Consider the following 27,377-nt stretch of genomic DNA (forward strand, 5'->3'; position numbering starts at 1 on the left):
TAAAATAAAAAACAAATCGAACAGAAAACTAAGATATACAAGAAAAGAAAACACGAAATTGATACCGAAATTAAAACTGCAAGATTGCCAACTTAAGCATTATATATATATATATATATATATATATATATATATAATTTACAATAACTCTGTTTGCTCTAAATATTCAACCATTGAGCATATACTAATAACTGCAGTATTTGAAGTATTTTGACTTTAGGTACATTTAATATAGGCCACTTATTGTTATTGTACAATTATACTCTATTTAAATCATGGAATTTTTACTTCAAAATTATTATTACTATATATCATTATATACATTAGTAACACATGCTAATATTTAGTAAATGTTTAAATTTGTGTAATTTCAAGAAACATAAAGTGTTGTACTTATTATTGTTCCTTACAAAGAAGAAAAAAAGGTTCCTTACATGATCATTTTCCAATGCAATTTTTTTTTTTTTTTTTTTTTTAATTCATCAATTTTTCAATTTCCTTATTATGTTCTAGTTGGGGATAGGGCATCCTTCCGGATGCCAGACATTCACCTGCTATCTCAGACATTTCAACCAAGAGATCTTTTTAAGATTCTAACTGTCTCTTTTACGTGCATTTGTTTGAATCTCTCTTGCACTTAGTTCACCAGGTATATTGGTTAAGTAGTTTTTGAAATTTTTACTGTTACTCCTATAATTATTGGAATGATTGAGATACATTAATATGCACATCAAAATGTCCAACAAAGTGCTGGAGAGAGACTAAGAAACAAAGCACACAATTTCACATTTGTTTTTACTTTCTACACACAAACATATGTACACACACACACAGTGTGTATATATGTGTGTGTGTGTATACACACACATTATATATATATATGCATGTATGTATGCATGCACACATTTCTAATAAATATAGTGCTTTCTTACATTTATGAAATAAAATTATCCAATTATAATAAAACAAACATTTATTTGTAATCTATAAATGGATTTTATAAGATAAAAAATGTATAACGTTTACATTATAAATTTAGAACACAATTCACTATTTATATATCAAATGTTGCAACTTTTAATTAAAATGAACTGAAACAAAAACAAAATCGAATAAGTCTATACATTTTTTAATAATAATTAAGCATATCCTGTCTTTGTGATAATCATCTTTCGTTTTTGTTAGCTCCTTACATTAAGAATCTTCACAAATTGTCTGGAACAATTTCCATAAAAAAAATAAATAAAGTAACACCTTATACCAGAACGAAAATTTTAAAAAAAAAAAAAAAGGTAATTTTGATTTTCTTTTTTTTTACAATGATTTGTCTTTGCCGTTTGTATTCAACATGACTGTACAAAAGTAACAAAAGCATGGAACCAGAATTAATTTTGATTGATAGAAAATTAAAAAAAAAAAAAAAAAAAAGGGGGGTTAGGGTTAAAGAAGGTAAAAATAAAGTTCTTTAAAGGGAAAGAAAAATATGAGATGTTCAGGTAAGTGTGTGTGTGTGTGGAGGAGTGGGGGGTAACAAGATTCTTTTTCACATTTTTTATTTAAAGACCAAAATGATTGCATTACTCTTAAGGTCAACAACTTTTCTGTATTTTAAAAGCAGTATTCAATCTGGTTCAGTGTTTATAATAAATAATTTTATAATAAACTAATTTATTGGAATTATTATAAGTGCAGAAAGGAGTCAATTGTAACATATTGTGACAACATTCTGCTTGAAACTGAAACACATCTTTATCATAATCTTCAGAAACTTTCCATGTTTAAATACATTTTATCATTCATCTGAAACTTATGCATGCACAGAGTAGACTACCCTCCCACCCACACTTTTCTTAGGACCCTGACTGTACTGCATCCTCGCGAAAAGCAAAGGATTTGTTTTTTTGCCAAAAGACCATATTCATTTCCTAGCTTTTTCTTCATCATCATCTTCATCATCTTCTTTTCCTTGAAAGTCAAAATGAGGAGCAGGAGGAGTTTTTCAATTAAAAGCATCTTCAGCTGGAGGAACGTAGGAGAAACCCTCAAAGACTCCATCCGCTTCACGCACACTGGCACTAATGACCTTGTTGCACTCAGCGGAACGTCCAACAGACCCTGCATAAGAAAAAAAAATGATAACAATTAGAAAAAGTACAACAATAAACAACTCGTGCTACTTATTCAAGACAGTAACAAAAAAACATAAATATTTGTGTATTATAAGTAGATATCAAAAAAAAAAAAAAATCAAAATAATGCATTTTAAGTAAAAACACCAGTATGTACTTACATGCCATGTCTATATTAATAAAACTTACAAAAATTATGAAAAATATAAAATCTGCTTGAATTGTTTTCTTTTTTACAAAAAAAAAATTTTTTTAAAAAAAACAAAAAAAAAACATTGTTTTATCGATCCGCTATTATCTAATTTAAAATAGCAAGTTAACAAAACAAGGGAGATAAGTCAGTTTATCATACAGAATAAACTAAAACGCTAAAACCATATTATTCAATAAATCTTATTTTTCCTTGCAATTATTATTCTACTCCATCATTTTTTATAATTTTTGGATTATTTACTAATTTTGACATAACGTAATAGTGTTTTTACTTAACATGTATACTTTAGATATCTACTTCTAATGCATAAGTACCCATAATTATTTGCATTTGTCATAATCTGTTACTAATGGAGATTTTGTATCTGTCTGAATTCAAAATCATACTATTACTTCTATATATGATGCCAATATTGAGAACTTATCCAGAACTCCCCTGTATATTAAAAAACAAAAATAAATAAAAATCTGTATGATGTACTCGTGACAGAAAGAAAATATCGTATTCCAAAAATCACATAAATTGATCAAGTAGTTTTATTTTGAAATAAGAAAATCAAATCAGGAAGTGGCTGTTTCACAACACTATTTTGAAAACAGGTTGAAGAAACAAGGGTGAGAACTTCAAATTATTCAAATTTGCAAGATTTTAGGAAGCGATTCTTAGCATGAGGAAAAGTGGGGAGGGGGGGGGTCATGGGAAAATCTTAAATTCACTTAAAAATGATTTTTCTTTAACTTTTGGAATACAATATTTTTTTTTCATTATGGATTTTTAATATGGGAGGAATTCTAGATAAGCACCTAATGTTATACTATAACTATTATTATAATCATGAAAAGGACAATAATGAACAATTTGTGAATTCAAGATTGAGTGTATTTAATACATTTTTGGATCAACTGATTTTGATTATATAAAACAAATTATACTTCGGAGAAAACAGTCAATATAGAAGCATTTAAAAAGTGAAACAAAGAGTGTGTGAGAGAGAGAGGTAGAGAATGTGTGTGTGTGTGTGTGTGTGTGTGTGTGTGTGTGTGTGTGTGTGTGTGCGTGCGTGCGTGCGTGCGTGCGTGCGACATCCTTATTAATTCAAAAATAAACGAATGCTTACCAGGGACAGGTTCTTTTACAAATTCTGGATCAAAATTCTTTAAATCGAGTTGTCCACTCTAGAAAAAAGAAATGAAAATAATTTTAGATTCAAGAGATAAGTAATAATCTATTATTAAAGAAGATTTGAAAGCTGTTTGAAGCCGAAACTATACTATTATCTTCTATTAATGCTGAATTCAGTTTACGATACAATTTCAGATTAATGTATGCTCTTTCAGTTCAGATGGAGGAAGGGAGGTATCTGTTCTGTGGTCATGATTCTGTTTCCCAGAAATTACCTTTTTATAAGTAAAGGAAGGGTTAGTGTTGTGGTCATACCGCCTTCTCTTAGTCATTACATTCTTCTCTTAGAGTTGCTTCATCCGTTTTTTTTTTATGAGTCTTGATAACTTTTAGTTCATTATGCAAATTGATAATCTCACTCTGATTCTTATTACGTTTATTCCTAAATACAAGCTGCTATTTTTTTTTCTAGCAATTGTGTGTTTTAGTTATTATTTTTAAAATATAAATTAATATTTTCTTCATTTTATTTCTGTACTGTGTTCAAAATTCGAAATTAAAATGAAAGAATAATGCTGACGCTGAAAATGTAAAAACTTGTATCTACTGACCACGTTTGGATTGTAAGGAGGTTGGATGCGTTTTGCATACAAGTCATCCCATTTCACATCAGCAAAGAAACTATGATTCTTGATTTCCATGAAATCTCTTTTTGCTCCAAGTCGGTTTTCTTTTTCCTTTTGCAAAAGCTGAAAATAAAATTTGAAAAGAAATTCTGAAATTACATTAAAAAAAAAAATCCCTTAAGTAATAAACTGCAATATAATAACGTCTTTTACTCACGCATAAGCAACCCAAGAATGTCTATTATATAAAAGGAACTGTGTGTGTGTGAGTTCGTTTCCTGTGAGCTCAGAAATGGTTGGGTTGATTTTTATGAAATTTCACACAAAAGTACTTTATGTGCCTGGCAGTATTCTTAGGTTTTGTTTTTGATAAATATCGATAATCAAAATAATCCAATGAAAGAAGGAACAGACGATTTTGACAAAAATTAACACCTTATACAGCCTAACATCACAAGTGCATTTGAGAAGTTTTATTACCACACAAGCCAAAACATCTGACAACATCAACAGTAGGTTCTTTGATATGGCAGGGGTGTGTTCAAAATGAAGGTTTCTGTTTAGAGCACAATTGAAGCATGATGCTTGACTTTTTCATTTTAAACTTTAATTCAAGCCATTATATATGAAAAATAATTTTATAAAATCAACAGTAGGTTCTCTACAGTGCAATGTAGATTAGAATGTCTTATGGATTAAGTCACTGGAGTCCCCAAATAGAGCAGGCAATCAATTGATTTGATTGAAAAATGAGCGATTTCACTGATTTCGATGTCAATAAAAATATGGGAGTGTGAAACATTCATTGATCATCATTCAACCCCAGGAAACATCAGGTATCCCTGCTAGTAATCCTTTTATCCTATTAATACATCCTATTCTGTAAATTAATAACAGTCAGTCACACGCGAATTTAAGTCACAACCCCGTCTATAAATAAATTACATTTCACACCATCACTCCTAAATGCGAATACATTATAGGAACATAAACATACAACCTCTATAATCAGTAATTAAATTGCATTTAAATAATATTAAGTTATAATTTCGGCTCAGACATCAATATAAATAGCTTCATAAACATTATACTTCCACCAAAAGGAACACGTAATGATTAAAGCAATGATAATCACCGCTTGTTCCATTTTTTTTTAACTGTCTTCATTCCGGGAGATGTTGAGGATTTAAAATTAGTTGTTAAAAAAAGACCTACTTATGCCAATGAAACCACAGTACATCTCTGCAATCTTTAATGTATAATTTTTTTTTAAAGAAATAGTTTGTATTTTAGTTCTCACATTTTTATGATCAAGCACTTTATTGATTTCTTTTCAACATACCCAATATTATATATAATCTTCTAGCCATTTTAAACGGGCCTTCAGATACTCACTGGAAATTTCTATACCCTAGCGCAATACATACAGTGCCTAGTATTCCCAAATAGTCAACCATCTGGTATTGATCAGGCTCATCATTGCTGTACTTTGCGATCTAATGTGAACCGATATGTCAACATGATTATGTTGTATAAAGTTTTCACTAAGACATGCATCTAAGGAAAGGAAAAATCTGATGCAAAAAAAAAAACTGAGGTTTACTGTCTGCTCTGTTTTGTGGTAATCTTTTGCTGTGACAGTTTATCAGCAATCAAAAAATGTGTGATTGGTTCTACACAAAGCCTTTATCATTATAAACAAATCATCTGTGCAGATTTCAAATCACTTAGTTGTCTGAACCTCATACATCAGAATTCAATGGGAGAGTTTATTATTTATTTATATATATATATATATATGTATATATATATATATTTTTTTATTTATATAGACAAATATTACATAGTCACATAGTCTATATGAATAAAAATATTATATTTTGCTCTTTTTTATTGAGCACTCTTAATAACCTCATTTTACTTCATGAGTTTTATCTCCTGAATACTTTTAACTTTGTGTGTGTGTGTATATATATATATATATATATATATATATATATATATATATATATATATATATATATATACATAGATCAAAAGTACAGTCGAAAATTTTGTTCTGGGGAAAAAAGTTTTTTTCTTTTTTTCAAAAGACATTTTATATTCCTACATGTCACCTAAACAAATTGGGTGATGTCGCTAAACAGCATTTGCAGGTGATATGAAAAAAATAAGGCATTAAAAATGTTAATCTTAAACATTATTACATGAGGAGTCATTTTGTGTAAAAAGTTAATTTATTTTACGGATTAAAACTCTAAAAATGCACAATTACCGTGTGTAAACATTCAATGAATAAAAAACCAACATGGCTGTTCAGTTGCCATTTCATAGACCAAATAAGCAGCCTCAACCTTGCGATCAAAGGCCAAGATTAAGTAAAACGAAACGAATCCACGGGACTTCGAGGAATCTGTTTAGTTTGTATCTTTATGAATTTATGTGTCATGTTGATTTTTTTTATTCATTGAATGTTTACACATTTTAATCGTGCATTTCTCGAATTTCGATGGGTAAAATAAATTAACTTTGTCATACAATGAATGGTGCTCCCTCAAATCCGGCTAATTCTGCCAACCTTTGTATTTTGGTCACATATACATCTACTGCCTGACTCATCCACTGTGCATTTTCACCAGATTCATAGGCGGAAATAATTCCTCCAGTGAACGCAGCCTTCAGCTTAGCCTCTATTTTCTCTGCATCTCATTGATCTCTGTTAACTGGAGATACAGTGCTAAGGCATCACCTTCCTAAAACAATGACAAAGCTTGCAATGTCATGAATCTTTTGCAGCTTTGCCAGCAGCTTCACTTTTGCCAACCAGGCCATTTGATCTCCTTCACTGAACGTTTTTAGCATGTCACTGCTTACTTTCAGCATCTTCTTCATTAGTTGGCTAAAATAGCTTGTAAACTGAAGCACTCAAGTGTTTATCACTTGTCTCCTACTCTTGGTTCTGATGTCAATAAATTCAACTCCACCACTCCTTACTCTGCTGTCAAGAATTCAACACCAACGTTCAACACGCTGCTGTCTAAACTTTCAAAATCCAAATGCAACTCACTGCTCACAAGACTTGCTTCTTCAATATCCAAATCTAAACTTCCCAATCTCTCAAAACTCAGGCTTTTTTATTCCTAACAAGAGCATCTCATTTGCATATCACGTGACAAACTTGACAAACTCGTAGCCATATAAAGAGAACAGTGGCCACTATTTTTCTTTCTTCTTCATCCTTTCCGGCTATCCTAGAACAAGTTTGTACTAATTTTTAACATCTTGTAATTGGTAACATTTCAGACCACATATTCCAAGAGCAAATAAGATCCTCTCAGCATTGGTCAACGCACTGGCTCATACGATGAATGGTGCACCTATTCTAAACTAAATCCTTTAAATCGCATATTTGTGCCACTCACTCTCTCCACATAAATTCTTAGAGATTAAACAGATTCACCGAAGTCCCGTCAATTTGTTCCGTTTTACTAATATTTTGGTTTCTGATCGCAAGGTCAAAGCTGCTTATTGGTCTACGAAATGGCAACTGGATAGCCATATTGACTATTTTTTCATTGAATGTTTACACATTTTAATCATGCATTTTTCGAGTTTCGATGGGTAACATAAATTAACATTTACACAAAATGACTCTGCATGTAATAATGTTTAAGATAGACATTTTTAATGCCTTATTTTTCTTATATCACCCAGAAACCCTACTTAGCGACATTACCTAAAATTGAATAAAGAAAAGATATAAACTTTTATACGTTCGCATTAATTTTTTCTACATATATATATATGTATATAGTAGCTGTTACGAACGTCTGGTGAAGTGTTAACTTCAGCAGAAATTCTTAATTTTGATGCACCCTTTGGTCTCTTAAATACAAGGGCAAGTTAAAAAGATGTGCAATATTTTCAGGTACAATAGTTTATATGTACATCACATAATTGAAGCAATTCCAGCTGTAAAAAGTAGCTATTCTGTCGTTGGTATCTTGTGATAATTGATGTGCTGAAACATTGTCTATTGCATAACTCCATTAAATTATTTGAATGCCACAAAATAAGGACTGGATACTGAGCTTCTACCTTTGAAACTTTAACTAAAGTCATTCATTTTTCAAAAATTAGATTAAAAAAAATAGATTTAGAGGTTCATTAAATTCTTCAAATCCAGTCATAATCCTATTCCCAGAAGAAATAAGATGGTCAACAGATGATTACTTACTCACAACCAATATTAACAGCAACTTCACATGCATCTATTTTCTATTAAATTATTTGGTACTTGTACAGTTTAATCAAGACATTAAAAAATTAAAATATTGAAAAAAAAAGTTTAAATTGTATGTATCCGTTATGGAATGAAGTTCTCCGGAAAAAAATTTCACTTAGTTTCATCAAGTAGTTTTTTTTTTATAGCGAAAAAATAATTTGTTATGATACCGAGCAAAATGTTCAATTTTTACAAAGAAAAGCTAGTATTAAAGATGGGGAGGGAGTGTTGGTGCTTTAAATTGAGTTATCTCCCCGTAGCATGTTCCAAAATTCCAAGATGTCTACCTTCAATGCGCTGTCATAAAAACGTTTTTCTGCTGAAAAAAAAAAAAAAAAAAAAACTACTCAATCAAATTAACTGAAATTATTTTTCGGAGACCTTCAGTCCGAAACGGATGCATACAATATAACCTTTTTTCGATATTTCCATTTTTTTATGTCTTGATTAAACTGTACAAGTGCCAATTACATTAAGCATGAGTAGGTAATGTAAATAAATTGTTTGGGATTAATTTTCCAACTATATTTTCTTTTAAAATCTTTTATATCACCAATAATAACGTTTACCGAATATAAGCAAATCCAGAAAGCCCATTTACGCTTTCTTGTTTAAAAATAATAATGTAAAGCAGTTGTAGATAACATTAGAAATTACTGAACCCCCCCCCCTCCCTGACAAAACCTGACCAAGTTGATGTGACGAGCATGCACGAAAGTATTCATGAATTGCATGTCAATGTCTTAGTTGGGCCTACCTACAGTGAAAATGAGTTCGTTCAAGGCTATAAAAAGTTGATGCCAGAGTTGTCCAGTGGGTGATTAAGAAGGTTGCTCTGGTATCGTTTTGTTTCAATGGAGTTATTCTTGATTATGTTGGGTCGTATCGACTGTATTTTCCATGTTGAGTCATATAGATGGAAACATTTGGTTTACGTTTATTATCCAGTTGACTGGACAGTTGTCGCAATCATACTGTCACATGTAATAACAAATTTTTTTTTGTCTCTCTTCCCTCATGAAGCCACAGTTGACTCAAAGAATGAACAATTTTTTTTTTTTTTTTAATTTTAGATATTATTCATCCAGGGCAACACTGATCAAGAATATTCCAACTTTGTGGTTGTTTGTTTTGTAGTTTTTTACTTTTAATACCCTTTATATTATAGATGATGAAAATAAAACGATGGTGCTTATATTCTATATTAAATTGTTTTAACACAAATGCATCTCACATAAGTAGGTAAGCCAAAATAAATTGTTTGAGACTAATTTCCCAACTGCATTTCCTTTAAAATCTTTGCCACTAATAGTAATGTTTATCAAACTTTGTATTGATTTCTAAAACTACATGGATTACTTTAAATAAAATTAAAGTAAGTGCCTTACCCCTTCCAATATAGAGCGGGCATGTTGAGAAATACTATTACGTATCCGTAAAGGTTGGTGCAAAATGTTGTCGTACATTTCGGCAGTGTCACGGCTGTAGAATGGTGGCTACATAAAAGGAAAGAAGAATGAAAAATAAAACATTGTTGACTGCAGATTATTTACATATACACACACATATATATATATATATATATATATATATATATATTGGTTTAATGCATCTCACTGACCAAAAAAGAATGGGTTCACAATCATATATATAATTTTTGGCAGATGCTTTCTTTCCTCTCCATCATTCATAATGAAAAATATTGTCTCTGGTTTTATAGACTACTCTTCAGAAATGATTATTTATTAAAATAAATAGCAAGCACACCATTCCAAAACAAATATATATTTTCAAAATGATAATACAAATATTAATATACAAGATTTAATCCTATCGTGAAAAAAAATGCTCAATATTTGAGATAAAGCATTAATCAACATATGAGGAAATCAAGCAAATTAACATTTACAAAATTTATTGTCCAAAAACAAAAAATACATAAGAAAATAATTTTTTCTATTTTGTATTTTTTTGTTTTTAAACAAATTTGGAAAATGCTTATTTGCACCATATAATTCCCCTCAAATATATTTCAAGCAAAGATAAATCGTAGAAAGTTTAAGAAGTTGAGTCAAATAGATATGTGGCTACCCACAATAGACAAGGACTGAAAAGATCGATTTTGCCTTAACATCAGTTTGTTTTTGTTTTGTTTTGTTTTTTAATTTCAGTTGAATTATAAACAAAATAATATGGGTTTTTATTTACAAAAATTTTCTTAATAACCTAAAAATACATTGTTTTATTAAAAAAAAAAATATATATACAATTTTATCTACACCCAAACCATTGATGGTAGCAAAGTCGTTTTTTTTTTTTTTAATTTGGAAATCACTACCATATATTTGGTACAATATAATAATCAATAAAGAATTGACTATAATAATAAATATGAAATCTGTATAAATTAAAATATATTTAAACATATTTTGACCGGGCAAAGCCAGATTGTTGGTTGGTTATTTTTTTACGGCATATCAACCATTTTCGGGTTATTTAATGCCGAATCCAAAGATTTAAGAAAATTTTTTTAATAGAATATATTTGTTGTTTTCAAGTCGGTTTCTATTTAACTCATAGTTGGGACCCTAACAGGTACTACCACTCCAGGTCAGAGTGGACCTGGGAGCAATGGTAATTAAAGGGTGGCTCCACACTCCCCAAAGCCTGCAAGCTGGGGCCTCACCACTGGATATAGTTTATGGTCATATCCAGGACCACAAAGCCAGGCAGCCTGCCAGTATTAATATATTTTTTAATGACAACAATGCCGGATATTTACAGTTAGTAACATAATCTAATATTGTTCAATAGTTCCAGGATATTAACCAGGTCTAATGATACTAAACCAATTCCCACTGTTCTTGTTTCTGATCGTTTCTTACTGCTTTTCTAGATAATGCTTTTATTATCTTGTCTTAGTATCATTTATTTGAATTTATATTTTTTGTTATGCTTTATAGGCTCCGTCAGTCTTTGACAGACTATGGATACCCACCATAGGGGTGCCTGCACATGAAATTTTTGTGGCAGGAGGTGCGGAATCTCCAACCACATTTCTCTTGAGTTGACATTGTTAAAAACCAGTGGCAAGTGGAGTGTATGTTCAGAACGACTGGAAAAAAATATCAAAATAAGCGGAGAGCACATATAGCACCTAGAATTCCAAATGGTCACCCATCTGGTACTAGCCAAGCTCAATGTTGCTTAATTTCGGTGATTTGACGAGAACCGGTGTGTCAACGTGATTATGCCATATATAAACTTTATAATAGCCACTATTGTTAGTTAAGTAACAGATCAAAGAATATCAATGGATGAAGTATTTGTATAAAAAAAAAAAAAATTCAAAATAAAGATAATTTTTTTTTTCTTTTTTTTTTTTTTTTTTAAATGTAAACTACCTTTAAATTACATTTTTATAAAAACATTTTATTAAAAATAAAACCATTCTGAAAAACAGTCAAATTCATTTCATTATTTTCTTAGCAAAAAACGTTTTTAAATTTTCAATTATGAGAAAACTGGAAAATATCATGCAAATATTAATCCAAATGGGATTTTTTTTATATTGCAAGGATTCTGCTCAGCACAAAGCAGAACTGAAAATGAGAGATGAATATTGACAACAGCCAAACATTCATTAAACAAAGTTGCAGGTTGAATGATGATTTAAAATGATTGTCTGATTTTTCTGCAAGGCATTTTTGATTACAATTAAAACTATCATGACCAATGGCGAATAGTTTCTTTTCATGGAGTGCAAGGTAGAATTATCTTTCTTACATATTATTTTAACCTGAGAAACTAACACCATGCGATAGTTGATCATAATGTTTACAGATAAGTAAAATGGACCAGAGACAAAGATTAATTGTAAACGAGGAAACAAAAATGGCACTTACCAATCCAAACAGCATTTCGTAAAGTACAGCACCTAAACACCACCAATCAACAGTTCTGTCATATGGTTGTTTTCTCAACACTTCTGGAGCTAAGTACTAAAGGAATAGAAATATAAAACAATCTATAGATATCACACAAATATGTCTATTAGTTACAAAAAATGTTTTTATAACGATAAACTACAAGAATCTACTTTATTATTATTTTTTTTTTTTTTTAAATTAAAAATTATTATTAGTATTATTATTATTAAAAAAAATTAAAAATTACATTGAGAGTATAGCCAGGACCGCTGCAAAAAAGGTAGGTTCTCTCTACCATGCTAGAAAGCTACTAACGCCCGAAAGTATCCTATACCTCTATAAGGCCACCATTCGCCCATATATGGAGTATTGTTGTCATATTTGGGCTTGTGCATCTGCTACTAGTCTCTCACTCCTAGACAAGATTCAAAAGAAAGTCGCCAACCTGATGGGTCCTGAACTGTCATCTAACCTTCAGCCTCTGTCCCATCAACGAAATATAGCATCTTTCTACCTGTTCTACAATGCTCTGACAAACTGCAAGCACTTGTACCCCCCCCTTGATGTAAATACCCCCGAGAAACCCAACAAGCAGCAAAATCCCACCCCTTCACAGTTGATATTCCTAGATGTAAGAGAGCCTTCTACTCCAGTAGTTTCTTCCCCAGAACTGCTAGACTTTGGAATTCCCTTCCGGGTTCCTGCTTCTCCAACTGTACTAAGATGTAGAAGTTAAAGTGTAACATGAACCATCTTGCTGCCCAACTCCTCACATAGTACCCCTGTAGCTTATGTCCCTGATAGTAGCACTCTACATCAAAATGGCAATGTGTCTTGTTTGTGGTAAAAATGTAATAAAAATAAATAAATTATTATTATTTTACAAGTCTCACATAGGAAAAACTTTTACAAAAATGACATCCATTCATTCATCTTTCTGTAAAACAATGTTAACATTAAAAAGTTTAATTCTACATTAATTGATATGTGATGCGAGTCTTAAAGACAATCTGATGACCTCAAAAGTAGATTAGCTTCATGCTTCATACACTCTTCGCTCATAGTGATAACGCTCTGCTGGTTAGTAATAGCAGAAGTTCTCTGAACTTATTCCAGCCACTCCTAACTCTTATTATCACACTAGCACCTTCCAGTATCACAATAGTATCATCAAGGTGAATCTCTCCTTAAACAAGGTCAAAAAAAAAAAAAAAGTCTCAAATCTTAGATTCCACACTATCACCCAAACTCTAACCTCTGTACCATCATCACAATGCTGCATACCTGTGCTTGTTTTACAAATAATTTGGTACTTGTACAGTTTAATCAAGACATTAAAAAATTAAAATATCGAAAAAAGATCATATTGCACGTATCCATGATGGAACAAAGTTCTCCGGGAAAAAAAAATTAACTTAATTTCATTAAGTATTTTTTTTTTTTATAGCAAAAAACAACTTATGATACTGAGCAAAACATTCGATTTTTAGGAAGAAAAGCTAGTATTAAAGATGGGGAGGGAGTGTCGGCGCTTTACACTGAGTTATCTCCCCGTGGTGTCTTCAACAAATTCCATAATGGCTGATTTCAACACGCTCTCATAAGAACGTGTTTTTCGCTGTAAAAAAAAAAAAAAAAAAAAAAAAAAATACTTGATCAAATTAAATGAAATTTTTTTCGGAGATCTTCAGTCCAGAACGGATACGTACAATATAAGATTTTTTCGATATTTTCATTTTTGAATGTCTTGATTAAACTGTACAAGTACCAATAATTTAATAGAATGTGATCTGATGAACTCATAACACATGTGCCCCTTGACATATATACTTCCAACTAATCAATAAGCAGCGATATCCCACTCCTTCCCCGCTGAAGATCCTAGATGTCCGTAAGCCTTCTACTCTAATAGTTTCTTCCCTCTAACTGCTAAACTTTGGAATTCTCTTCCTGCTTCCCTGACTATACTGACATGCAGAAGTTTAAATGCAGACATCTCCCAAATAGTAGCCCCTCATGTCAAAGTGGCAATACCTTTTGTCTGGGAGCAAAAAAGATAGAAAAATTAAAAAAGAAAAACCTTACTAGCCCCATCACCCAAACATACTTTTTCCACATCTAAGTTTTTATTCATCTACAATATCTTACAATCCTTGCATGTAAACTGGTTAACATCTCACAAGCTACCTACAATTTCACTGCACTTCTTGTGTACATAATGCTTACAATTGAGATAAAAAAAAAATTTGTGTTGCTCTGCAAACTGAACAGGGGAATTTCCTCTTTCTAGAGATTTTCAAACATGCCAACTGTGACGAGCATGCGCAAAAGCGCACAAAAAGTATGAGTTGTGCGTGCATGCATCAGGGAGCGAACCTGGGACCGTTAGATTACAAAACTATCTTGGCTATTATGGCCTTTGATCCAAAACTTATACCTATGTTTGATGGCAATGAATCTGGACAGTCAATAGTAGAGTGGTTGGAGAAAGCTGAACTAATATGTCAGCTAAGTGGCGTAAAGCGCATTGAATGTGCAATTCCAATGCGTCTGTCAGGTGGCGCATATGCAGTGTACCAGCAATTAAGTGAGGAAAAGCGGGCCGATTTTGGGTGTATAAAGAAAACCCTGTACACAGTGTTTGCTTTGGATCCGTTTGCTGCATGGAAGCAGTTAGCAGCTCATCGTCTCCAACCAGGTGAAACAGTCAACGCCTTTTTGGCGGAGCTGCGCAGGCTAGCAGTCCTGTTTGGCGGCGTATCGGATCAATGCCTGCAATGTGCATTTATTGTTCGTTTGCCAGAACATGCGGAAAACTTGTTGCGGGCATCATCTCAGATCTATCTCATGTGCTGGCGTGCGCTTGTGCTATTTTAATGACTAACCCGACAATTCCAGAGCAAGTTGCATTAGCTGCACGATCGACACGAGTTAACCCGAAGGAGACAGATACTTCACGGAGGTGTTACAAGTGTAATGGACTGAATCATAGGGCAAGCAATTGCCTGTTGGATAGTGCAGCAGGAGAAGATGTCGGGGTCTGACCTCGAAACCCTATCACGTGTTATCAATGTCGACGGTGAGGGCACATTGCTCAATTTTGTCCAGGAAACGAGCAAGGGGGCGAGAAGTGAGCGCCAATCTCATCCCCCAAACTGGTGTAAATGGCGCCTTGCTGATTGTCATGGTTCTCATCAATGGACTACCACACATAGCTCTGGTGGATACCGGATGCACACAGTCACTGGTCCGCAAATCATGTTGCGAGTAATGGACGAGGAAAGTAACCCCAGTGCTCACAGCAGATGGAAGCACACTAAGCTGCTGTGGAGTAGGAATGGTGCATGTTGACCTTGATGCAACACGGAGCATTAGCATAGAAGTCCTAGTTGTGGATGGATACTTACTGGGATTTGATTTATTGCTTAGACTGGATGCAATCAAGCAACTAGGAGGAGTAGCTGTGTCTGGCGCAGGAGAGGTTACCTTTCCACATTTTAGCATGCCAATTTTGCTGCTATCACTATTACCGAGCCTGACTTCTCTGCCAAATATGACCAAGATACTCAGAAGTGGACTACATCATGGAAGTGAGCTAGCGACCAACCTCCACTTTCATTGAGAAATAGGCTTGCAGAGTATCAAGCGCCAACACCGATTCGTGATGAATATGATCGGGAATTGCAGGTGTGGATTGATAATGGTTGGTTACTGCCATATCCCGAGGACGAACTTGGCCCTCCAAAAGGTCTAATTCCTCTCATGGCTGTTGTGCAAGTGAATAAACAGAAAGTGCGTCCCGTTATGGATTATCGGGAGCTAAATGAGTATGTAGATGTGCATTCTGCCAATGCGGATGTTTACTTACAAAAATTGAGGGAATGGTGACAACAAGGACCAAACGTTGCAGTGCTGGACCTACGCCGAGCCTATTTGCAAGTACATGTTGACAAATCTTTGTGGCCGTTCTAAAGAGTTAAAATCAAGGGACAGCGATATTGCCTTACCCCCCCCCCCCCGGATTCGGGCTGAACGTTGCCCCTCTAATAATGCGGGTCATTGTTAATACCGTCCTCAGTCAGAATAAGAATATAAATGAGGCTACGTCCTCATATATTGATGACATTTTTGTGAATGAAAGCATATGTTCGGCAACCCGTGTAAAGGAAAATTTGGAGAAGTTTGGCCTGGAAAGCAAGACTCCAGAACAGTTGAGACTGGGCTCACGTGTATTGGGATTACGTGTCCAAGCGGAGAACGGAAAATTGTTATGGCGGCGTGGCAGTGACCTTCTGATAGTACCTAATAGACTTACTCGCCGAATTGTGTTTTTAGTGTGCGGAAAACTGACTGGTCATTTCACAGTGTGTGGCTGATTGCGTGTCGCCACAGCATTTGTGAAACGAAGGGCGAATATGATCACAACTGAATGGGATGATGAAGTGCGAGACCCTATTCTAGTACGGATGATCAAAGACATTTGTTTGAGAGCAGCCCAGGAAGATCCAGTAAGAGGTGACTGGTGCATCTGTGAAGAAGAAGTCACAGTATGGGTGGATGCCAGTTCTATTGCTACAGACGTGGTTGTGGAAAGCAGCGGTTCTGCGGCAGAGGACGCAAGCTGGCTCCGTGCAGTGCATGAAGACAAACACATAAATTTAGCTAAGCTTGATGCTGTGCTGCGAGGTGTCAACCTTGCATTACAGTGGAAAGCCAAAACCATACATCTATGAATGAACTCTGCCTGTGTCTATCGGTGGATAATTGACACCTTGTCTGGACAGATGAGAGTACACACCAAAGCAGCCTCGGAAATGTTAATCAGGTGTCGCCTCTCCACGCTTCGAGATTTGGTTTCAGAATATGAACTAACAATCGACGTGATGCTCGTCAAGTCTCACGATAACAGAGCTGACCAACTTACTCGAGTACCACAGCGGTGGATAGATGAGATCCGTAAGGCAACAGAACCCAGAGAACTTGTGTGTGCTGTGGCCGCAGAACACGAACACGACTCTCAGATCCAGACAATTCATCAATCCAGTGGACATCCCGGTCTGAAAAGGACATGGTACTTTGTAAAGTTGGTCAATCCAACAATAACTGAAACTCAAGTGTGATCGGTGGTTGGGAATTGTAAAGAATGCCAATCCATAGATCCAGCTCCGGTGCATTGGAAGCCAGGTAGGCTTAACGTCACAGACACTTGGAGTAGGGTTGCTATGAATATAACCATTTTGGTACTCAGGTGTACTTGACATTGATAGATTGTGGTCCCAACCATTTTGCCATTTGGATGCAGTTGTACCGACAGGATTCGGCTAGCGTCATTAAGGAGTTGCAGAGTATATTCTGTGAAAGGGGGCTGCCGACCGAATTGCTCACAGATAATGGTGCAGTGTTTTGCAGAAAGACAATTGCTGATTTTACACAAATGTGGGGCGTGCACATTCGATTTCGGTGTGCCCACATACCCTCTGGAAATGGTATATCGAGCGATCCCATCGCACTATAAAGTGCATTGCGGCAAAAACAGGGTGCACGATATTGGAGGCAGTGTACTGGTACAACGTCACGCCTAAAGATGACAAGACAGCCATGACAGCACCTGCGAATATGCTATACAATTATAGGATCCGTATCAAAGGTATCGATGAAGTGAGGGTGCCCAAGACCACAGTGGCTAATTCCGTACAAGGAAGGGGATGCAGTTTGGGTGAAGAATCCGTGGGGAAGATGCACAACGCAGTTTGGTACAGGAACAGTGACAAAAATAGTCAACACTCAATATCAGTTGATGGAACACCACACCACATAAAAGATGCGCGCCCAGCATGCCGACATGACATTATAATCAATGATGAACTCAATTCATCAAATGATGAAAACCCACTGCTGTACGAACGGCCAGACGACAGAAGCTCTTCAGAAGATGATGACAGAAACTCTTCAGAAAATGATGAGGATCCAGAGCAGGACGAGTTTAATGATCCGGCAAATGAAGGCACTACAGAGGAAGTTCCTGAATCTTTATCATTAAGGCGAAGTACCCAAACGAAACGGCCTGCCCAGCATTGTCATATGTGTGATCTCGAGATTAGGGAGGAGTGTGACAAGCATGCGCAAAAGCGCACAAAAAGTATGAGTTGTGCGTGCCTGCATCAGGGAACGAACCTGGGACCGTTAGATTACAAAGACAAACGTTTGTGAGCAATACTCGCATTACCGCGACAATTGGGTTCGCCCAACGGCTATAAAAAGTGAAGCCAAGATTGGGAGTCGTTTCTTTTTTTGGGTTGGTCGACGGTTGAAAAGAACTTGCTGGTGAAGAGTGCGACGTTTGCGAGAAGACAGAAGTTGAAAGAACTGATTCGTTCAACTTTGAAAAGAATTTCTAGCGTGTATATCGCTTAACACAAATTACTCGGCTTTCTCCTCCCTCGTGCTGCGACAACAACGGCTGATCATCATTAAAAAGTAAAGCCTTGAACATCACACTTACACCTTTATTTTCCATAGCATTTTTATTGTTTTGTAGGCAAGCAATAAATCAGCATCCAGCATCTCTTTCAGACGATCAGTATAAAACTCCTTGAGCAATGTGAAAGGGATATATTTGTTTGAAGTAGATGAGTAGTCTTGCTTACTGTAATCGAGTAATACAATCTAGTTATGAACAGCTATTCATAGTCATATTACCATAATATGCTTAAACTTTTAGGCATATCTTTCAAGGTCTCCCGGTCTGCTCATCCGTATTTATGGTTTACACTAGCCAATCATATTCTTGTGTGGAGGAAACCGGATGTATTCATATACAATAAATATAGCATTAGTGGTACCTAACCGAAGCATAAAACCAAACTGCATATTTAATCTCTAGCATTATAAATTTTACATAACTAACAGATAATTTAAATACCTAATGGATATTTTAATTATTTTTTTAAGTGCACTTTCCTACCTCTGGAGTGCCACAGAATGTAGTTGTCGTTCCCATGCCTTCGATTCCTTCTTTACACAAACCAAAGTCGGTCAATACAACATGACCCTGAAATAAAAACAATTGGTTATAAATATTCATTAAAGAAGATTAGCAATTCTCCATGAAAAAAATCTCATATGCAAAGCCTGGCTCAAGAAAAGCAAAAACCATAATATTCAGTTGTTTTTCATTTAATGTTTTTTTGGTACTTATGAAGAATACGGACATGCTATCATCAGAATTTTCCAGGCAGTTTACGTAAAATGTTGGAAGGTGCTGAAATACTGAGCCAATAGAATCACAACAGCCAACATCATTTAAGCAAATATTTATTTGTAAATTTTATATTTTTTATAATGTACCAATGCTAAATAATTATTTGCTGTCAGTTGTTTTTTATTAAAAAAAAATAAATATATATTTATAAAACTTACCTTACAATGAGTGTTTTTTTCCTTGATTTTAATTTTCTTAAAGTTTCATAAAAATTGCCAAATAATCATTCATTGTATTTTATTTGTAACAACAAAAAGAATATTTTCATTTTGTTTAATTACTTTTTCATTTAATTATCTTCATAATAACAGAAATGTCTTTCACTGAAAAAATTGGCCAGCATTCAGAAAAAAAAAAAAAAATCAGGAAACTTTTGCTCATCATTGGCATTCTACATAAACTGTCAGAACAATCCTTATTCTACATAAGTATCTTTTCTTTTTTTTTGGTGGGGGGGGGATACAAGGAGGAGTAGGGGATAAAGTTTAGTATGCCAAATACTTTTTTAAAGTGTAATCTTGGTTTTTGATTTATAAATATTCTTCTTTATACGTAAAACAATAACAAAAAAGAGAGAGGTTATGACATGAAACATTTACATGTTTTTTTTTTATTTTTTCAAACAAAAACAAAGAGAAGACAAATAAGTATTTCTTAATTAATCATGGATGTCATTATAAAAAGAAATAAAAACCTTAAAAAAGCTTATGTGAAACTTTTATAAAATATATAAAACTAAAAAATTTGAAATTAAAAGGAAAGAAATTAAAACATGAACTGCTACTAGAGTTTCCCTCCTTTATCAGTATTTATGGGAGGTGTTGGTTGAGCTTCAAGCCTTAATACTAACCATCTTTCTTTAAGGCTTTCACAGAAAAAAAAAACTTGTTTTACTACTAATATTGTAAAGAATGCTGTGTAGCTCAAACAGAACTTTGATGAACAGTTTGTTTCCACCAATGTTTCCTTACAGTTCTCAAATTTAACTTATACTTTTTAAAGGATAGTCACAAATTTACAATTCAAATGTGATTCATTATGTAATACAGAACTCCAACTAAAATAAATTTGATGCGTTAGAATGTAGGTCTTCTGCAGTATAATGTAATTTCAAACAAATGCATTTACAGATAAAAACACTATTACATACTTACATGCCATGTTGAAATTAGTATAAATTCCAAAAATTACGAAAAATGGGCCAGTAAAAAAATAATTACTTGTAAAGTAAAATGGATTGAAAAGTTCACATTCCCAAAATAATATAAACTGATCAAGTAGGACTTTTTATATAGAAAATTAATTTTTAACTATTAATGGAAAATCGTAGTCATTACAAGGCTGATTTTGATCTCTATATCCGGAGAGATTGATAAGGGAAAGGTAACTCTTTATTTATTCAAGATAGTGGACAAGTTACTGTCCACACTTCCTCATAAAATTTTATTTTCTTAGTTTAAAAAAAAACAAAAAAAACTATTTCATCAATTTACGTAATTTTTAGAATATGACATTTTCCTTCTGTAATGGTTATGTACATCATAAATGTTTTTCTGTATCTTTATTTTTTAAGGGGGGGAGGGGAAGGTGAATTCTGGACAACCACCAAATTTTTCAATGAATTTACATATAGAAAACTACTAAAATATAAAGGATGTTTTTTTTTTTTTAGAGCCAGTGAACTTTAAAATAAATATAATTATTATACAAATATGTAGTTTATTCCAAAGATTAATTTTTGGCATTTATAATTTCGGCCATGTGGCCACTCATGGCTTGTGCATATATGGTGCAATCTAGAGGTGTAATTTTCACAAACTCTATGATTTTTATTTGGGCTGTATTTTGACAATAACGCATAAATATTATCTTCCAAGTGGTCCATTATTTTTTCAGCATAGACATAGAACTTTACATATACACAAAGAAAATAATCTAATGGGGTTAAATCACTTGAATGATGTGGGCAGTTGGCAGGTGTATTTCATGAAATTATTTGTTCATCAAATGTAAATAAAATAAATGTGCACAATCTGCAAATGCTGGGTGTCTGTCTATTTCTGATGAATTGCCAAACCAAGCTGAATTCAAAATAACAGATAGTTTCCAAATCCACAAATAAAGAAAATAGAGTTATCAATTTAAAGTTATATACCTCTAAAAAAGAACAAAAAACCTTTCAGTGTTAATATCAAATAACAGATGAGTTACTTCCCTTGAACGAATATACAGGAGGTGGCGACTAAGGCAGACTGATAACTACTCAGTGTGAACTAAACTGGACATTAAATGACTGTGGAATATATTAACAATAAGTACATGAAAATTATATTTTCACTAATTAGCCAAACCATAAAATTTTCCAGAGTCCTACTATTAAAATATTTCTATATATTTATAAATCAAAAGAAAAAAATATGTTGCCATACCTGACTATCTAAAAGAATATTCTCTGGTTTGAGATCTCTGCAAAAGAAAATGTTAAAAAAAAAAAAAAATAGTCCAGTGGTAAAATGGTAGCAATTCAGACATTTTACAAACATCAAGCAGACAAATTTCTTTTAAAAAAAAAAAAAAAAAGAAAGAAAACTTCAGACTTTCTGTTAAGGTATCTTGCTAATTTTTTTAGAGTCGTGGAGTGGGAGTCGGGTTTTAGAAAGAATCAGAGCCGAACTTGTAGGAATGCTAAGAGTTAGAGTCTGATTTTTTCTTTCATCTCCAAAGAATCAACAGTCTGAACATTGGAGGATTTTAAAATGAGTCATCAAAGTCATAGTCAGATATATGAAATTTGAACAAGTTATACTTTTATATCATTTTTTAGGATATCCTTGAAAATATAATTATATATTTTTATAATAAATTTTGAATATAACTAATATATATATATATATACACACACACACACACACACACACACACTAGAAGAACCTTAGAAGTTAAAGAAGTTTCTAAATGCTAATAGTCAGAGTCAGAAGTTTTTAAAATCTTAGGAGTCAAGTAACATCTTATAAGTTCTGACTACACAATCCTGGATTTTAGAGCGATGAGAATGTGGCAAGTTAACATATTAACCATTTTACCATTTATAGTACTTCAGTAGACAACTGTAATTATTCTACAACCAATTAATTTCCATTTACAGTTTATAAATCTGTAATTTAGCGATAGCAACTTCCATAATCTGGAATTGAAGTAAGAGTCTTTCTCTGTCAAAAACCTGCATTAAATTTGTATCATTTGGATTATGTAACTTTGATATTCTTCAAGTGAGTTTGTTTTTCTCATACTGATTAGTCTTATCAATTATCAATTGTCTTCATCTTATGTAGACTTGTTATGGAAAAAAAAAAAATTCAAATTTAAAGGAAATTTAGCTCCCTCCCTCTTTTGCCAAAATATTTGAGTCTTTAATTAATTAAGCTCTAGTCCACCAACCTTACAGCTGCTAAACTTCTGTCAAACCACCAATATGGATTTAGGCAAGCCTATTCTATTGCAAATATTCTAACTGTAATCTCTGAATGTTTATACCAAGTACTGGATAAGGCAGGGGAGGGGAGGGCAGTAGCCATAGATATATCTAAGGCTTTTGACAGGGTATGGCACAATCGTCTTCTCATGAAAATAAAATCCTATGGTATTACTGGACGAATGCTTAGCATAATTAGATCCTTCTTAAATGAGAGAAGAATCCAGGTTGTCCTCGATGGGCATACGTCCAAAAAATTTGATATAAATGCGTGTGATCGATCCTTGAACCTTTATTATTTCTAATATTCATAAATGACTTGCCTGATAAAATTGTCTCTGAGATGGGTATATTTGCTGACGACACCACGCTCTACAGCAGGCACATGGGGAAAACTAATGAGCACATATCTAAGGTAATGGCTGAAACCCTAAAGGAGGACCTTCAGTCTGTAGTGTAATGGGGTCAAAAATGGATGGTAACGTTCAACGCTGCCAAGACAAAGCTTGTTTCCTTTAATAATTACATGAAACCTTACCAACCACCAATAGCTATGGCTAGAGATACTTTACCTGAGAGCACTTCATTCAAGCTTCTTGGCTTAACATTCACAGGTAACATGAATTGAAATAGATACATCGAAATTATTGCTAAGGCTGCTGCAAAGAAAGTGGGCTCTCTCTTTGTGCTAGAAAGTTACTTACGCCTGAAAGTATCCTGTACCTCTACAAAGCCACCATTCGCCCATGTATGGAGTACTGCTGTCACATTTGGGCTGGTGCATCTGCTACTAGTCTCTTGCTCCTGGACAGGGTCTAAAAGAGAGTTGCCAACCTAATAGGTTCCGAACTGTCATCTAAACTTCAGCCTCTGTCCCATTGATGAAATGTTGCATCCTTCTGTCTGTTTTACAAGTATTTTAATGGTGGATGCTCTGACGAACTACAAGCCATTGTACCCCCTCAATGAAAATACCCCCGACAAACCTGACAAGCAGCGAAGTCCCATCCCTATACAGTTGAGATCCCTAGATGTAAGAAAGCCTTTTACTCTAATAGCTTCTTCTCCAGAACTGTAAGACTTTGGAATTCTCTTCCAGTTTCCTGCTTCCCCAACTGTACTGACATGTGTACTGACATGCAGAAGTTCAAGTGTAATGTGAACAGACATCTTGCTGCTAAACTCCCTTCATAGTACCCCTGCAACTTAGGTCCCTGATAGTAGCCTCCTACATTAAAGTGGCAATGTGCCTTGTTTAGGGTGAAAATGTAATAAATAAAAAAAAAATTTTTTTTAAAAAAAAGTATTTTATTGGTCCCCTGACAAAAGGAGAGTGGACCTGTAAATTCACTCGTGTCCGTTCATCTGTCCGCACTTTTCTCAATAACTACACCTTGGAATATTTTGAAACTTTGCACAAACATTAAACATGATATGAGTAAAAATGTAACAGAAAGGATTTTCTAGGAAAACTTTGGTTGCCCCCCCCCCCTAGAGGTGCATTTTGGGTTAAAATGGTTAAAATTGACACTTTTGTGCTTATTTAAAAAAAAAAAATGATGTCTTGTCTTTGATTTTTATAAAACTTTCTGAAAAGTTGTAACTAACTGATTTCTATATAATTTTGTTTGTCTATAATTCGCGATAACTCTTGGGTATGCCACGGACTCTTTTAGGGCCAATAAAAACACTCCATTTTTGGGACTATTTTACCATATTTGTCCAAAATTTTCTGTGTATGTCTATTTAGCAGTTTTGCATGGTGTGGAACTCAAATTTAAATATGTTAAGGCCTTGGGGACTTTTCGGGCTAAATGGGGGGGGGGGGGGCTTAGTCATTTCTTTTTTGCATGGTGCATAATTCAAATTTACATATATTAAGGCCTAAAACTGCACCGTTTGTTCATTTTCACCAGGATTTGAAATTTCTGGGGACTTTTGGGGCTAAATGGGGGAGGGGGGAGTGCTGAACTTTGTCATTTTTTTTATGCCTCATTCTCTGTGAACTCAAGGGTGCCATACATGCTTCACTTGTTTAATATTTTAAAATGGCAGGAGAATGGGCATAAAAAGTAAACCACTAAAGCAAACACTTTTATTAACTATATTAAATTTGAACAAAACTTCTTTGAGCTGTGCGATTTTGTTTCATTACGGGTACATACGTCATACATATTTTCTTTATTTTTGGCTTTTTAATACAGAGAGAATTCTGGAAAAGAACCTAACATTTTCACTAATATTTGTTATGCCATACCAAAAGGAAAAATTATTATGATATCCAAGTTTAAGAAGCAGATAGGAAAACAAAAAAAAAAACACACACAAACCTGTAGATGATATTGAGGGAATGAAGATATCCAAGAGCACTGGCCATTTCGGCAGCATAAAACCGGGCTCGAGATTCGGTGAAAAATCTTTCACGTTGTAAGTGGAAGAATAACTAAGAAAAGAAAAGGAAAAACTCAATCACATAAAATACAACGCAAACATTCTGGGAATAAAAACAACCAACTATTCATAATCGTTTCGTCATTCATAATGATGAATTTTAATGAACACATAACACATATCTATGCATAAAAAAAAAAAAAAAATATTTATATATTAAAATTATTAAGGCTTCATAAGATATAAAGGAAAAAAAAGAGGGAGAAATACTGGAAAAAAGAAGGAAAGATACTGGGGAAAACAAAAGAGGGAAAGATATCGGGGAAAACAAAAGAGGGAAAGATATCGGGGAAAACAAAAGAGGGAAAGATATCGGGGAAAACAAAAGAGGGAAAGATATCGGGGAAAACAAAAGAGGGAAAGATATCGGGGAAAACAAAGAGGGAAAGATATCGGGGAAAACAAAGAGGGAAAGATATCGGGGAAAACAAAGAGGGAAAGATATCGGGGGAAAAAAAAAGAGGGAAAGATATCGGGGGAAAAAAAAGAGGGAAAGATATCGGGGGAAAAAAAAGAGGGAAAGATATCGGGGAAAACAAAAGAGGGAAAGATATCGGGGAAAACAAAAGAGGGAAAGATATCGGGGAAAACAAAAGAGGGAAAGATATCGGGGAAAACAAAAGAGGGAAAGATATCGGGGAAAACAAAAGAGGGAAAGATATCGGGGAAAACAAAAGAGGGAAAGATATCGGGGAAAACAAAAGAGGGAAAGATATCGGGGAAAACAAAAGAGGGAAAGATATCGGGGAAAACAAAAGAGGGAAAGATATCGGGGAAAACAAAAGAGGGAAAGATATCGGGGAAAACAAAGAGGGAAAGATATCGGGGAAAACAAAAGAGGGAAAGATATCGGGGAAAACAAAGAGGGAAAGATATCGGGGAAAACAAAGAGGGAAAGATATCGGGGGAAAAAAAAGAGGGAAAGATATCGGGGAAAAAAAAAGAGGGAAAGATATCGGGGGAAAAAAAAGAGGGAAAGATATCGGAGAAAAAAAAAGAGGGAAAGATATCGGAGAAAAAAAAAGAGGGAAAGATATCGGAGAAAAAAAAGAGGGAAAGATGCTGGGGAAAAAAAAGAGGGAAAGATGCTGGGGAAAAAAAAGAGGGAAAGATGCTGGGGGAAAACAAAAGAGGGAAAGATACTGGAGAAAAAAAAGAGAGAAAGATACTGGGGAAAAAAAAGAGAGAAAGATACTGGGGAAAAAAAAGAGAGAAATATACTGGGGAAAAAAAAAGGGAAAGATACTGGGGAAAAAAAAGAGGGAAAGATACTGGGAAAAAAAGAGGGAAAGATACTGGGAAAAAAAAAGAGGGAAAGATACTGGGAAAAAAAAAAAGAGGCAAAGATACTGGGGAAAAAAAAAAGAGGCAAAGATACTGGGGAAAAAAAAGAGGGAAAGATACTGGAAAAAAAAAGAGGGAAAGATACAGGGAAAAAGAAAAGAGGGAAAGATACAGGGAAAAAAAAAGAGGGAAAGATACAGGGGAAAAAAAAGAGGGAAAGATACAGGGAAAAAAAAAGAGGGAAAGATACAGGGAAAAAAAAAGAGGGAAAGATACAGTGAAAAAAAAAAGAGGGAAAGATACAGTGAAAAAAAAAAGAGGGAAAGATACAGGGAAAAAAAAAAGAGGGAACGATACAGGGAAAAAAATAAGAGGGAAAGATACAGGGAAAAAAAAAGAGGGAAAGATACAGGGAAAAAAAAAGAGGGAAAGATACAGGGAAAAAAAAAGAGGGAAAGATACAGGGGAAAAAAAAAGAGGGAAAGATACAGGAAAAAAAAAAGAGGGAAAGATACAGGAAAAAAAAAACAGGGAAAGATACCGGGGAAAAAAAAGAGGGAAAGATACTGGAAAAAAAAAGAGGGAAAGATACAGGGAAAAAGAA

At 33.9% G+C, this 27,377-nt stretch overlaps 1 protein-coding gene across 2 annotated transcripts in view; it reads right to left on the bottom strand.

The window, feature by feature from the left end:
* Positions 1 to 454: 454 nt before the first annotated feature.
* LOC145279788 (serine/threonine-protein kinase Sgk2-like) overlaps positions 455 to 27,377 on the bottom strand; it is a 207,931-nt gene continuing 181,008 nt past the window's right edge. The window contains exons 10-17 of one of the 2 annotated variants that reach the window (XM_080131113.1): positions 25,369 to 25,481; positions 21,996 to 22,032; positions 19,270 to 19,356; positions 12,282 to 12,377; positions 9,765 to 9,872; positions 4,077 to 4,214; positions 3,461 to 3,518; positions 455 to 2,115 (exon numbers count right to left, since the gene is read on the bottom strand). In XM_080131113.1, coding sequence (XP_079987239.1) covers positions 2,000 to 2,115; positions 3,461 to 3,518; positions 4,077 to 4,214; positions 9,765 to 9,872; positions 12,282 to 12,377; positions 19,270 to 19,356; positions 21,996 to 22,032; positions 25,369 to 25,481 — 753 coding nt within the window. In that variant the 3' untranslated portion in view covers positions 455 to 1,999. The remainder of the gene's footprint in view (positions 2,116 to 3,460; positions 3,519 to 4,076; positions 4,215 to 9,764; positions 9,873 to 12,281; positions 12,378 to 19,269; positions 19,357 to 21,995; positions 22,033 to 25,368; positions 25,482 to 27,377) is intronic. The other variant, XM_080131114.1, reaches the window with a different exon arrangement.

This window comes from Euprymna scolopes, chromosome 7, assembly GCF_053919585.1.
Source record: "Euprymna scolopes isolate OS-2025 chromosome 7, ASM5391958v1, whole genome shotgun sequence".
NCBI classification, from domain to species: Eukaryota; Metazoa; Mollusca; class Cephalopoda; order Sepiida; family Sepiolidae; genus Euprymna; species Euprymna scolopes.